Source organism: Mycteria americana, chromosome 1, assembly GCF_035582795.1.
Source record: "Mycteria americana isolate JAX WOST 10 ecotype Jacksonville Zoo and Gardens chromosome 1, USCA_MyAme_1.0, whole genome shotgun sequence".
Lineage (NCBI taxonomy): Eukaryota > Metazoa > Chordata > Aves > Ciconiiformes > Ciconiidae > Mycteria > Mycteria americana.
Window position 1 is genome coordinate 155,213,175 of NC_134365.1, and position 15,177 is coordinate 155,228,351.

General features: G+C 39.2%; 2 protein-coding genes across 12 annotated transcripts in view; both read left to right on the plus strand.

Moving 5' to 3' along the window:
• Nucleotides 1–7,737, plus strand: part of DCUN1D2 (defective in cullin neddylation 1 domain containing 2) — a 28,907-nt gene extending 21,170 nt beyond the window's left edge. For 6 of the 10 annotated variants that reach the window (XM_075525524.1, XM_075525550.1, XM_075525534.1 and 3 more), the window contains exons 5-7: nucleotides 1,569–1,651; nucleotides 4,076–4,172; nucleotides 4,907–7,737. In XM_075525524.1, the coding sequence (XP_075381639.1) occupies nucleotides 1,569–1,651; nucleotides 4,076–4,172; nucleotides 4,907–4,986 (260 nt within the window). In that variant the 3' untranslated portion in view covers nucleotides 4,987–7,737. Of the gene's footprint in view, nucleotides 1–1,288; nucleotides 1,404–1,568; nucleotides 1,652–4,075; nucleotides 4,173–4,906 lie in introns of those variants that run through there. The other 4 variants (XR_012778836.1, XR_012778835.1, XR_012778838.1 and 1 more) reach the window with 4 other exon arrangements.
• A 4,853-nt stretch (nucleotides 7,738–12,590) lies between these two features.
• The window catches only part of ADPRHL1 (ADP-ribosylhydrolase like 1), a 39,313-nt gene continuing 36,726 nt past the window's right edge, over nucleotides 12,591–15,177 (plus strand). The window contains exon 1 of one of the 2 annotated variants that reach the window (XM_075525383.1): nucleotides 12,591–13,143. In XM_075525383.1, the coding sequence (XP_075381498.1) occupies nucleotides 12,930–13,143 (214 nt within the window). In that variant the 5' untranslated portion in view covers nucleotides 12,591–12,929. The remainder of the gene's footprint in view (nucleotides 13,144–15,177) is intronic. The other variant, XM_075525391.1, reaches the window with a different exon arrangement.

Below are 15,177 nucleotides of genomic sequence, written 5' to 3' on the forward strand. Positions count from 1 at the left end.
GTTTTGCTAAATGTTGTCATGTGATAGGTTTGCAAGGTTGGCTTGGAAAGGTTGAGTCTTCATAATGAAGCCTGAGTGAATGGGATCAAAGCCAGTCACTTCACCCTGAAGTTTAGAAACCCTTAAGATTATTCAAGTTTCTCCCTTCCCATTTCTTTTGCTTTTCATTTGGGATAACAGATATAAATAATTACTCTGCATATCTAAACAGCAAGTAAATGCTATTAACTATTCTCTTCTGCTTAATTTCTGTGAAAAGTGAGCATGGTGGCAAAGACAGGAAGAACTGCAAGAAGTTTATTAGGGCATAAAGCAAGTTCTGTACTGAAAAGCACTCTGATCATAGTAGAACAAACACAGGTAGCCCTGCCTCTCTATAGCTAGGTACAGGCATACTGCATTTCTCTACATCTTAACTACTGCACTTTGTCTGGGCCGTAGCCCTCTATGATACAGACTCTAGGGAACTGGCGATCTTAAAATCTGGAACATTTCTTTCAGACTTGAAACCTGATTTCAGGTGGCAGAGTGTCCTTTGGTTTGTAACGTGATATGTACAATGTCAAATACCATGCTCCTTTCTTGTATGTGGAGGTCAAGCTTCCATCTTATCTGCTATGACAATACTTACCATTAAGTTTCATATTTTATTTATACTTACTTTACACTGAAAGCACAAACTGACTACAAACTTTTGTAGTTTAAGAAAGGCTGTGCTTTATTTTGTGGTTGCACAGCAGTATGCATATGTTTAGTGCTGTTATCTGCGGGACCAAGCACAGAAGCCATTAGGTATTGTGAGTTGCTGAAAATGAAAACAGGCCTTCAAGAAAACATCCTTTCTACCCTTATGCTGCATCTAATATTGCTCCTACTTTTCCGCTTGAATGTGTGGCAGTGCTGCGTACTCCTGTTGGCACGCATGAGCTGAGCTCTGCTCTCGGAGCAATGGTCATGGTGCAGAATAAGGGCTGCTTTCTTGGACTTAGATTTTCAGTATTGGGTTTAGGTTTTTGTCTGCTAAATGATTGCACAAGAAGAGAATTATTGCTGTAAGGGGTGCTGTAGAATTATCATGCCCCAGACAATTTTTTTTTTTTTTTTTAATCCCCTTGTGTCCTTAAATTCCCTTGAAAGTCAAGTGTGCCTAAATGCAAAAACAGGAATTGGCACCTGCAGACTTAAATGTTTGGGTTTCTATCAGTATTTGCTGTGTTTGTGCGTATATCTTTTTTTTTTTTTTTTTTTTGATAGAGTTATTGATAACTATTTTGTTCTATTTCTGTAGATTGAAAGTAGCTTTAGTCCGGTACTGCTGGATGGTGACAAAAAGATTTTAGTCCCTATGACTGAGGTGTTCAATATGCAATTTATACCATTACTGCTTGTCTTCTGCCTTTTGGGTCAGTGAGAGTAGAAAACAGTTCCTTATAATTTTCATAGTGATTTTAAAAGAATGTTATTCATTTGTATCATAATATACTGGATGTAGCATTAATTGTTTAACCATAAGAGTTTTATTGCATATAATATGCTGTAATATTTATGTGTTGCTCTGTCTCTTGCAGATCTAGAAATGGCAATTGCATATTGGAATTTAGTCTTGTCAGGAAGATTTAAATTTCTAGATCTTTGGAATAAATTTTTGTTGGTAAGTACGTACCGTATTCCTTCCTGACTGTCTTAGTCCACAGTAGTCTGGTTTGTAGGCTGCGTAGGCTGTGTGCTTCTAATAAAGAAAAAGACAGGATGTCTGAATACTTCCTTTGAACTTTTTCCTTTTTGAAAACTGATATAAAATAGTCTTAAATCAAGCCAAATTAAATCCTCTCTATATAATTTTCTAATTGAGAAGAATGCAAAAAGATGTAGCAAAGCAATAGAGCATTCTGCTTCCTTGATTTTGTATCCTCCTACTTATGAAAGCTTCTGCATGAAATGAAGCCATGATTGTAGATTGAACCTATGTTGTCTTTATTCTCAAGACAGCTGTGATTATTGTCAACCACGTACTTTATCATGCTCTGCCTTTTGTGGTATTAATGCATAAACTCAGTCTTTTTTAAATGTCAATTCTGTTATGACTAATTTAACCTGAGAGACTTTTCTTTTTAAGTGACGGTTCTTGTCTGAGTAATTATTTTGACTCATTTTTTGGATAATAGTTGTGAACTGATCTTGACAGTTTTCTATTACCAGTGCAATTCTGTGGGCAGTGGAGTAAAGATGCATAAATTAAACTTTAGAAATCGCGAAATATTCTTATTGAAGACCTGATTCATTCATCCGTGTTTCTACATTTGCATTTCTATGTAAAAATACCTGATATAGTGTTACGTAATGTATAATTTATCTTGATTTTTTTTTTTCAATTTATCTTTTTATCTGTAGTTCAGGAGAATTAAGAAGCCTTTTTGCATTTTGTCTCATAATCACCAATGCTTAATAGGGAAAGTGTATACTTTTTGCAATATTTTCTGAAGTTTTTTCTAAGTTTTTGGACAGTATATTTATTTTATTCACTGAATAATGTACCAGTTTCATCAAGAGAACTTGTGAAAACATTTCACATTTTAACTGCTTTAATACACTTAACACATCCAAATTCAGATCTATAGATGTAACTGAAGAAAAGTCCTAACATTTTTTTCCCACTTGGCTATGTGATCAAGTTTGTTACAACAGACAGTTCTGCAGATCTCTACTTCAAGCAATAATCTAGATCATCTGGTATAAAGTGTCTTACTTTGCTACAAATATTTAACCTGAATGTTTACTTTAGAAGAAGCATTTAGATTTTAAAAATTCAACCTAAGAAAGAAGCAACTTAGGACTCTTTGGGATGGGGATTTTTTTTTGTTTGTGTTTTGTTTGTTTTAAGGAACCTTTTCTAGAAGGTATGTTTGCTTGTCATATTTTTTGCAGTCAAGAATGACATTTGGCTTGAGTGAGAGGACGTTTGCTGTTGTGTTGGACATCAACCTCATTTTGATCGAGTTCCTGATTTTTGAAATGCAGTTTGTTCTTCTCAATACTTTAGAGTATTACTGCTTAAAAAAACCCCAACCAATCCAACAAAAAAAAACCCCACCCCACAACACAAAACCAAAAACACAAACACAAAAAACCCCAACCCTTCACCAATCAAGTCTTTTCATGCAGTTGCAACTTTTTGCTGCAAACCAGAACTAGGTGTTGAAATTTAGTTCCCTATTAATCACCCCTGCTATCTTCAGGTAACATAGCTGTACCAACAGATGAAGGGAGATGTGAATGGTCCGACTTGATCCTACAGCTCACAACTGCTTAGTAGTTGTGTTTCCCCACACACTCTCTCTTCTTGGGAGTGCTAACTTTAAAAGCTGCGAGAAAGCTGACTGGGACTGAAGCTTTTTGGAGTGTTGCTCAAACTGGCCAGGGTGGCAACTAGTACTTGTGAATGGGGTGATGCAGAAAGAGTATACTTGAAATCAGACAAAGAGGTGGTAGTGGAGAATAAGACAGACTGGGAAAAAGGAGACTGGACAGAATTGGAGCAAATGCAGGTAGTGCATTATGGTGAAGGAGAGAAGAGCTGAAGAGAGGCTGAGGTAATGGATCCAGAAGGCTGTCTGGGAGTATGTGAGAAGAGTGTAGGTGCAACTATAACCGACAGGTTGAAAGAGAGACTGGGTAACCGTTAAGTACAAAGGGATAAGGAAAAAAGGGCTCAAGTTGAAGTGGCAGGATGCTAACCCATGGCTGCACAGTTTTAGAATCTGGAATGGATGCCATTACGTAGAAGTATCAAGTGCATTTGGTTTATTCTTTTCCATAACAAGTTAGGAACACATACCCTAAACGCAGAATGGAAGAAATAAACAACTATCAAAGACATCTTACACTTTTTCTCCTTCTTTAGTTGCAATTTATTTTGTAGCTTTCTTTGGAAGCTCTGAGCTTTATTTACAAAAAAAAAAAGAGAAGAAGAAGAAATACTTGTAGAATGTATATTTCTGTATACATCAATATAAAATACTACTGTGGAATTTGAAGATAGTTTGGATTGAACAGTACCATTTTTCCTCCTTTATAGGAACATCATAAAAGATCAATTCCAAAAGATACTTGGAATCTTTTGTTAGACTTTGGAAATATGATTGCAGATGATATGTCCAACTATGATGAAGAAGGTAAGAAGTACTTGAATATGTTCAAAAATTGGTACAGCAGAATTAAAATATTGCTATAAACGAGCAAAAGAACATGCTGCTACCTTCTGTCTTAATTTGTTTACCCTTAGAGGTTTAGCTGCAAATATAGTGTCATACTTGTTGCCAAAACAGTAGTGATAAGAAGGTTAACTAGTTTGCTGTAATATGTAAATAGAAGTAAAGATACCGTCACACCATGGTATCGCACATGTTATTTGAACCTGTTATGCTCCAAGGGTCTCAGTGAAAATGTACAAAAGTGCTGCTAACTGCAAGGAAATATATCATTTTTCTACTTGCAAGAATGTCTACATGAGGGGTTTTTTACTAACCTAAAAGCAATTTACACTCTGTTACTAATCCTGCAAATCCTATTTTGGAATGACTGTGTACAGAAATATTTCCTAAGTTACGAATGGGTCTAATAGGAATGCCATGGGTTTTGCTATCAACTAATGTTTATAAACTTTGTAGCGTGGATTATGCTTTGAATACATTTTGTTTGTACTAAGAACTATTGCTGCAAGAAGAGATTCAAATGTTTAATTTATTAGTTAGGTGCTTTTTTTCAAGTGTTTATCATGTCATGCATGTCAAAGGCAGACTAGGCCAGAAATGTCTAAGTGAGCTTCTGATCCTTTGTATTTAGAGACTACACCGATTTGTTGCTAATAATGATACATTAATTTCTGAATTGCTTGACTTCTCTTTAGGAGCGTGGCCTGTTCTTATAGATGATTTTGTGGAATATGCACGACCAGTAGTCACAGGAGGAAAACGTAAAACTTCCTAACCCCCCACTTGTCAATATGGACTAAACGTGCACTCTGAACTGCATTAGGTAATGAAGATTTGTTGACTGATAACTGTGCACATTGTTGCTGGTTTCAGTGGTCATGATGACATTCTGCAGACAAAACTGAAATTCTTCCTTTCTGCCTAACGAAAGTGATGGCTGACTTGTGGACACTTCAAGGACAAACACAGAAGATAGTCCCGGATGTTTGTAGGCTATTGGCTTCAATTATTGTACTGGTTGTATCATATAGGATGTAGATTTTGCATGATTTTATACTCTGGAGAAGTTTAACTACAGGCCATTTTATTACAGTTTTGACAGCACAGCATGCAATTCAGTTCGTGATCCAAAGTGAACACCAGCAGTTACATAAATAAAACTGTACTATATTGTACTTATATTGAAAGCAGTATTTGTGGTATATAAATTAAATCCCTAAATAAAATTTATGCAGTATGTTGTATTTTTATAAAAGTTAGTTCCGTGGATCTGTCCTAATATAGAATTGTAACAAAACAAAAAAAAAACACTTATGCTTTTTTTACTTCTTGCCAAAATTTTAAATTTGTATTGTTAAGTCCTAGATATATAGATCGATTACATCCAGCCTTTTGTTTTTTCCCAGTGAGATTAACTTCCTCATTATTCTTCTTGAAGTGCTTGGACATGTAACAAGTAGCATTGCTGAGGAAGGGCTGCTGCTCTATGCTATGTTGCAACTCCAGCTTTTTTATTAACCATTTTAAATTAGACATTAAACAACCAAAGATGCTTTTATAATTCATGTTTGATTATCATAATTCAGTTAGTCTTCAATTATGTGTTTTATTTACTTTATTTTAAATAATGAACTGGTGGAATATAACTTTTAGTTTCATTTGTAGCCTGAAACGTATCATAAGTTCTAGCTAAATGCAACATAGTTATAAATGCAATTCCTGGCACTTCTTACAGAAAATAAATGTGAATAAGCCCAAAGACTTAAGTAGTTGGCTTCCACTTTGAAGAAATAGTTAGGGGTAAGGAGACTTTACATTAATGATGATAAGCATTCATGCCTCTGGATGTATTGTGCATTCAGTAACGTTTATTTAAGGGAAAAAAAAAAAAAAAAAGAGTAAATTAATGCAGTATCATTGATCTCAAGGCTAGTGGAATTGGACTAGTTTTCACCAAATCTGAATTTGTTCAGTCATTTGTTTCTCCCCTTTCACTAGCTATCGATTATAAAGTGTACAGAGGTCAGTCTCCTCTTTCTCAACAGTGTCTTCCAATGCCTAAGCACAGAAAAGTTTTACCAGAAACTACTCAACACATCTTCACACAGGGCTCTCTTAAATGCTACCTCATCAAAATGAGTTTGTCATAGTCACTGTAAAAGTTTGTTAAAACAAAGAGTTGCTAAAGAGTATGTACAGCTATGATCAATAATATTTTCTGTAATCAGAGCTGAATAGATGCAAGAATTTTGGAGAAAATAGTGCATTAAGTTATATAATTTATATCTGGATCACATCAAATTATTTTAAGTATTGCATGACAGCATACTATTTTATTTTGTAATTGTGAGGGTTTAAGCTTACAATATTCTCTTAAACTCTAATATTTAGAGTTTCATATAAGCAGTCAGCTTTCATTTGTGTCAATGCAGCCTACAGGAACACATGTACGTGCTGCGTACAGAAAGGTTACCTTCATTCTTCCGCTTGAGAGAATTTCAGTTGTGCATGATGTTTAAAAAGCAGGGTTAGGACAAATTTGAAAAAAATAGCAAATTTTCTGTTAATAAGAATATTAGCAGGCAAGTTACAAATGCCTCATGAGTGATTTATATTAGTAGTCTTTTTACCCTAAGCAGTATTTGTAAATGTTAGATCTTGCATGGCAGCCAGTAGATGTCAGTGTCTCAGTCTTCAGCTGCCTCTCTCTTCTGTCTAGTTAGGGAGTAATATTAAGCCAAATTATTACCTTCTGACTATGTCTATTTAGAAGGGCATTTGTGTACATAAGTCCAGGTATTCTACAGAAGCCGACAGAGATTTAAAAACAGTATTACGCTTTTTAAAATGCATTTGATTTACCTACTCTTCCTTCCCCAAAACAAGCCATTTCTATATCTGTCCTGTAGGCTTTGGAGAATGTGTAACATCTCATAACATCAAGTGCATTTATCCAGGCAAAAGCAGTGGAATGCTTGTTATTCACACAATTGCCACTTAAAATATATAGCTACAATATAACTGACCAGAAGTAGTTTAATCTATTGGTATGTGATGTAACTGGATAGTTTCATAGCGCTAGAGCTTGTGAAACATTTGTTCATGCCAAGAACTCCCTCAAATCAACCTCATAAACCTTTTACCTTTTAAAATAAATAGAGCATAAAAAATGCACGTGGGCTGAAGTTTTTTGCCTTGTTAATCTGAGGAAGAAGGAAGGTGCTTAGCACAGTATTCAGTTTCTATGTATACACACTTACTTACCCTTAAGCCTCATTCCTGGGAGGATCCTTCATGGAAGGCACCTTCCAACAGAGAAAGACTGGGCAAAATACTCTCAAGGTTAGAGTTGCTCCTTATCAACCAGTTTCCTAGGTGTAGTACGCTTTTTCTTTTGTTCTTCCTAGTCTTCTATCCATTTGAAACCATGTATGCATTTTACATTCCCATCAATAATAGCATGGAGTAACACCTTCACACTTTGAACAATCATAAAAATAAATGCAAATAAACTGCTTTCAAATGATGACTTCCTTATGTATTTTAATGATTTGCTACTGTCCACTGTTCCACTTTACAAGGCACTGCACTCTTGGCTCGCTTTTTAGGTAAGCTGGTACAGTGGTAGCACCTAGGCTGATCAAGTTATAATCGTAAATGGTACAGATGTCTTCAAGTTGTTCAGTGCATACAGTATTAGTTCCTAGATATGCTGTATGTATTTTTAAACTTGGTGCCAAGTTGTTTGATTTTACATCCTAGCGTGTTTGAAACTGAGCCATAGGATTTGTACTCGCCAATTCTAAATTTAAATGTAATTTATCATGTATGTCATGCCAAGGAGAGCAAACCTGCAGGCATCTGCTCATTCAATGCACCTGAGAGATTTGCTGCTGAGTAAGCTGTACGTGTGTAAATTTTGTGGCAATGGAAAAAGGAATAAATGGACTGTCAACATAAAGGATTGAAGTCAGTCATGTGAGATGTCTGTATGGTTTTTGTCAGCTTTCTGCTTTGGAAGCCTTGCAAAGGCTGGTGGGGTTTTTTTGTTTTCTAATTTATTAGATTCTTACATTATTATTCCATCAGTCAGAAGAGGGCAAGGATGTAACTCATGAATTTTTGGCAATTATAATAAATGTCTGTTTTGCTCATCTGTGCCACCTTTAGGCTTTTAAGAAGCTCGCCGTGTTTAGCTGCAGTGCTGCATCCGCTACATATACCTGCTAGCGACCAAAATCTCTGCAATTTTTGTCATCAGTTTGGCAATGAGAGGTGTAATTGCAGGGAAAGTCTTGCTCAGTCCTAGGCTCTGAACTCTGTAGGAGAAGCAGCACGCTCAGAAGTCTGTGCAAAGACCTTCAGAGGTATGTATTCAACGGTCTGTAATTCTCTTCTGAAAGTTTAAATCAAAATAAATAGTTGTCCTCTGTACTCTCCCAGCTGGCATCCCTCTGAAGCCTCTGTGACACTACGCTCAGCCAGACCAGTGGCTCAAGTGGTTCCCATCCCTCGTGAACACAAGAGCACCCGAGTATCCCGGTGGGTGAGCAGGCACAGCAGTGGAACTACTTGTCCCAGTCATGTAAGCAGATAGTTTCGCAAACCACTGGCCCCTTTGGTATCACACACTCTGTCTTTCTTCTCTTATAACAGCGAAACCAAAACTGCTGATGCTGATACTTGAACCGTGGCAAGCTCTTTTCCTTTCGAGTGTCAGCACTAGTAGCGTCCCTCAGCTGATGGCAACCGGCATCTGGCACACCAAAAGACACAGCCCTTCTGAAAGGGAAAAAGTGTAGTATTTTACAACCATGAAAACTTTTTTAAAAAAATATTCAACAAAAGCTGTTTTCTGACCTTTGCATTATATATGGTGTGCTGAGTAGAATTAGGTGAGAATGACACACCTCTAAAACGGGCTTTTTTGTTAAAACTTTTGACAGAGTGGTCTGCAACTGCAGCTACTGCTACAACCCCAGGCAGAAAATTCCGTATTTCAGCCAAGTGGGTACAATGTTCACCTCTTCATGAGAAAGGCCTGGGGAAGCTTAAGGGCATTCAAATTTTGGTTAATGAGTATAATTATTGGGATACTTCCTCTTGTTGGTTTGCGTATATACTTGACAAATTCCCATGTGTCTTTTCTTATGCCTCTTTTACAAGCAGTGAAATACCCTACACTATGCTATTTATTGTTAGGCAAACTCTATAGGCTTCACATCATGACAGGCTTTCCATCAAGTGGGTAAAGAAGAAAGAAGTCCATGCTGTGATGTTAAAGGAATATTTTTCTTTTAAGGCAGTGTTGTAAACCGATATGAAAATGATTCATCCCTACGATTAAAGAATTGAGTAAAAACAGTCTATTTTTTTTTCCTGGATCCCAGTGAATGTGTTCTAGAATCAGTATCGTTCCTAAAGAAATGATCCTGTTGCCAAAGTGAAACGCTTCACTTGGTAGCGGCAAAGATGCAGCTCTGACAGAAGTCTGAGGTTTGGTGAATAGGCTCAAGTCTAACCAGGAGCTGGAGAGGAAAATTGAATCGTTGAGGAGACCCATCTGGTATCAGCCTTACTTTTCCATGATATGGCTCTGCATCCTTGGGGTGGGCGAACTTGGAATCAAGAGCATTTCTCTACTGAGTGTCTTGGAATGGCAGAAGCATCACTCGCTCACAGGTGAAGTATTTGGGGTGTAATCTTCCTCTTTTACTTAAAATGCTGAAGGGCTTGTGGTGACAGAGCAGTCTCAGTCTGTGCTCCCTTCGCCAGTTCATGTATTAATAAAGGACAACGGTGCCTGTATAGCCCGAGAGCCCTCTCCTTGGGCAGTAGAGGGCATTGATTCGCATCCCCTCAGGTGGAAAGAGGCAGGTGGAGCCACGTTTGCTGAAGGCATCCTGTCATGTTCTCACGTAGGGTTTCACATGCAGTTGAGCTGAAACAACAGTGTGTTGCCACCAACACAAAGAAGTCTTTTCTCTGTCCTGCCTTCCCATTCCTTCTTTTCTGGATTCTCCCCATCTGAAAGCAGTCGTATGTACACTAATGAGACGACACCAAAGCTGGTGTCCTCACCATTTACAAAACATTTTTTGCCAGCTCTACTTGGTTCTTTTTCCTATTATGAATATGTATGATAAGTGAACACTTATCCATCTTAATGGAGTTACTGTATTTTGGCTGTGTTTAAGACATGCAAGTATGATATTTTACAAATAATTGTCTCTTTTGGGAGGAGTAGGGGTAGATATCAGTGTGCCTAACCTACCTCTGCCCAGAAGGCTCATAGTGGCTGGAAGTACCACATGAAAAGGAGATCATGTGCAATCAAAAAATTAAATAAAAACTAAATTCTTTGTTGCATGTTCTGTTCTGCAGAGTTGAAAAATAGAACAACTCTGAATATTTTTCTGGGTTTTCATTATAGCCTTATTTCTAAAGCCGAAGATTTTATTCCTAATTTGGGCTGTGTTACGAGCAGCCGAGTGTGCATGCAACAGGGTAAAGTCCACGGGAGGCAAAAGGGCAGTGCAACTGCCAGCCACATTCAGAAGGAAGAGATAAATGGAAAACTAAGAATAGCTTTGCCCATTTTCAGGAAGGAACCTTCCATCTGATGAGGCCCTTACTAGCTCTCTGCGGTGCCTCAGGCAGGTGCTTTCTCCCGTCCTTGCTTTGCAAGTTCATATTCCCACATGCTTCCAAACCGTAATGCTCTGTGGGAATAGAGAAGGGGTGGGTGCCGCAGAAGGGTGCATGGACCTGTAACAGAGACATCAACGTCAGCGCTTCTGCCTGGTGTGTTTTTTAAAAGCTGCTTTGGCCTTAGTTTTCCATTTCGAGTGTTCCCTTTCAGACACGCAGAACGTGAAGTGATTCTGACAGTGCAGGGGTGACTCTAAGATTACCTCTACATTGCTTAAATGCCCCGGTTGTGGGGTGTGATGCCTGTTCCCATAGCCACGCAGGGCAGAGGGGCTGGCATCCTCACTGCTCTTTTTGAGCCCTCTCTAGAGCAGGCTGGCCATGGCCCCACTGTAGAACACTTGGCCCTGCATCTCCTCTGGTCCCTACATAGCGCTTCTGGTATCCTAAGGCATAATCTCCCTTTTTTTCTGCTTTTTCAGTTCAGAGTTGTTCCTTCCTAGCAATGAAGACACCCTCTCAGTGTCCTCTTCTTAATACTCAGCACTTCTGTTGCCCTAACCCTAATCTTTAAAAAAGGAGTGTACTAACAGACGCTATTTTCACCACTTTGGCACCTTATTTCTTATAATGTGGAACAGGGATGGCGATGCTTACCTGTGTTCTGAAACTGCATTAAGGTTTCTTGGGAAGTACAGTGATATTCCTACGCATGTCAATAACTCAGTCCGTGATTAACTGGTTATTGCTCTGGGTGATAGGAGGATGCATCCTTTACACTTGCATCCATCTGAAGAGCAATCAGTATTGCTTTCTGAAAAAGACCAAAGAAAAACAAAGACGTTTCCCCAGGTATCCTTTATCAAAATTATAGTCAAGCCAATCAAAGCTTTCTTTTTGTCTAGCTAAGTTTATATTTACATTTGTATTTCTACCTGTAAAGTAGTAGCAATTTGTGACTCTTTAGGACAGCATGGTTGGTGACTTAGAACCATGATCTGAGTCAGTCTCAGCAGACCCCTTGAAGGAAGATGTTGAGCCTACACAGAGACGTGTTTGTGAGCAAAATAAGTTTAAAAAGCTGCAAGACTACAGAGTCCCTTCTTGCAGTGCATGGTAGAAGCACAGAAAAAACTGCAGTAACAGAACGAAGCACATAATTGCACAAGTATCAAGTTTGAAAGGATTGAAAGGTATTAATAAAGCTTGGTTCTTTTTAAGTGAGATTTCTTCATATGTGAACTTTCTTAGACTCACAGGATGCCATTTAAATGCATCTTTCAAAATAGTTTCCTTCCAGAGTCCAAATGCAGGCTGCACCTGAGCTCGGCCTTAGGAAAAAGTCAGTCTTTGCCAGGCAGTAAGAGGCGTGGGTGTGAAGTTGGTGTTTTGCTCAGGGTTTATCCAGGGGTGCAGTGAATTAGCAAAACATTCTTGTAATAGGTGGAACAGAGCAAGAAAGCTGTTAACAAAATATCGCCATCGGGTGTAATTAGAAACGGGAGAGCTCCTCTGCATTTGACTAGATTTCTTACTGCTTAACCCCTCATTCTAGTGCTTACAGAGTTTGGCAACTCCTTTTATCACAGGCTTTCCTTCTGACTGGTGCCTGAAAGGGAGGCTGACTCCAGCATATCAGAAAAGGGCAGGAAAATGTATTAATTTACAAGTTATTAAATAAATAAACACCCCTGTGGAAGCATCTGTTTTTCTAGGTGTAGAATTACTTACACTGGGTAGGGCTAAGGATTTCCTGGCTTGCTGTACACTGGGTTGCAGAAACGAGGCTTTAGCGCTTCACTTTGTGGGTCCACGCTTGCGGTTTCATTGAACAAAGCCCCCGCAAAATCCCTGGGTTATGAAATATTTCCTCTCTGTCGGGTCCCGGACAAGAGATGGCATCTGCAGAGCCAGAAAAGGAAGTCCTTGCCTTATAGAGAGCGCTCTCGGTGTGACACAATGGCTGATATAAAGTGTCAGGGGAGCTGAGCTGAAGGCAAAGGAACAAAGGAAGATCAAGATTCGGTGGCTGTCTCGGACGAAAGGAAAGCGGAAAGTGTCTCGGGGATGGATAAATTTAAGGCTGCGCTTGTGCTGGCTGCGGTAGGGGATGCTCTCGGTTATCGCAATTTCTCCCGAGAAAACAATGCCTTAGGTGCAAAAATCCAGCAGGAGCTGAAGGAAATTGGAGGGCTCGAGAACCTGGTGCTCTCTCCCGACAAGTGGCCAGTAAGTGACAACACGCTCATGCACATGGCTACAGCAGAGGCTGTCATCACAGGTAGGTACGACGGGGACTAGCGAACCCAGTCTGGAAAGGAACGAAACTGTCAAGCTGCTGCGTTTCTTAGAATAAGCCTGAGTACTGGGGAAGTCATGAGAAAGCGTGTCAGAAATGCTGCTTATGTGAATGGTAACGTGCGTGAGCTTGTCTCCTCCATGAGCATAATCTTGTGACCATCACATGAACTGGGGAGTTTTGATTTCTTGAGTGTGGAGGGGCTCTCCCTGTATTTTCCCTAGGTTTATACAGTTGGTTAAAGCTTAAAGACTAAAATACTGCCTGTCCAGCATAACAAAAATAATTGCTAACTAGATTATCTGTACGCTGGAATGCATCAGGGAATAACATAGCCACTAGAAAGTCTTCTGTAAAAGATAAGAGCTCTTCTAAGTGCATTTTTAACATGTTTATGTTCAGAACTCCAGGCTGGAGTAGAGTCACCTTAATACCTCTTTCAGGCTAAAATCACTAGTGCTGTCTCCTTGGGCAAAGGGTTGCACCTGCAAGGCCAGAAATAGAACACTTTGCTTTCTAAAGAGAGCTCTGTGTCTTTAGCCCCAAAAATACTCTAACATACTCTGTTTATAACAAAGTCTACCAGAATAGTGGAAGTTATTAATAAATGTCTTCTAAAATCACAACAGTTTGAGAGAGAACATTTGTTTTTTCTTAAAGTAGGAATAGTCTTTCCTAAGTTGCAATGATATTTATATCAACACCCTACCCATTGAACTAGAGCTTTCTGAGACTGTCATGATTGTCATCAAAAGTACACCAGAAGACAGTGACCAGTCAGCAATATTTTGCCTCTTTAGAACGAATCAGATTTTTTAATCTCTGTAAAAATATTCCTGATTTTTCTCAACACGCGTAACACTGGATAAGTAACAGTAGCAGAAGCTCACAATGTAGCTAAGTATCCTTCACGTCAATGAAATTTCCCTTGTGCTTCTGTTTTACCGCTTTATCTGCCTGCTTCCAATCTGCTCTAAATTTAGTACGTAGAGATCAGTTGAAGAGTGTGTTGGACACTTCATGCTTGGCTATTAGCTAACCAATGGTTTAAGGGGTAGCTAATACACTAAAGATAAGGGCAAGATGTCAGCCTATCAAGAAAAAAGATGACTAACATATTTCTGAATATAGGCTATGATTAAATACGTATCATATGTTTCTTGCTTATTGAACTCTCTAAAACCATAACTTCTGGGTAATAAGCCAGTTAGACTAACAGTAAAATAATAAATCTTATTTCTTAAATATGGCAGAAGCACTGTGGCTCTAAAGCAAAAAAGTCTCAGCTATAATTCCCATCATCTATGTTTATCCTACACTCTCATTTCTTTGGCCTGATCAGTCAAGCCTTTTAAAAAGGTGCTTTTATGAGCTGGTGAGAAAGCAACAAGCTGGTGTGGGGAATTTTAGTAAGAAATCTTCATTTCACAGTAATGTTGGTGAACAGGGGAAAGCAAGCCGTTCTCTCTGCTTCCCACAAGGGAAACAGAACCGCTCCTGCCCACAGCAGTGTCTCCTCCTGGCAAGGGAAACACAAAAAAGCCACTGGGCTTGGTCATGGCCCGGAAAATCACCCAAATCACCCTTGGTCAGCGCCCAGAAAATCACCCAAATCAACAGAGTGATGCTAAAGGTGAACGTGGGCCCATGAGGCCAAAGGCAGATGCCACCAGCCCCAGCGACCTGCCTTCCTCATATAGCGGGGAGCCCTCGCTGCTGCGTAGACTGAGATTTTAAAGAATATATTGGATGCTTGGAACATTACCAGCTGGGAAAAAAAAAAAAAGAAAAAAAGAGGGCGGTTAAGCAATAAAAATATTCCTGTCCCTCACTGCTCCCCACACATCCCATTCACCTGGCTGGCTGCCCACCGGCTGCGGGCAGCATCCCTGGGTGCGTACCTCCAGGTACCTGCGGGATGCTTGCAGGCTGGGTCGGACATGCCCAGGGCTTAGCTTGCTGTGAAGTCCCATGGCTGGGCCACTGCCCCCAGGGGAGCTCCCCGCCTGAGGCTGT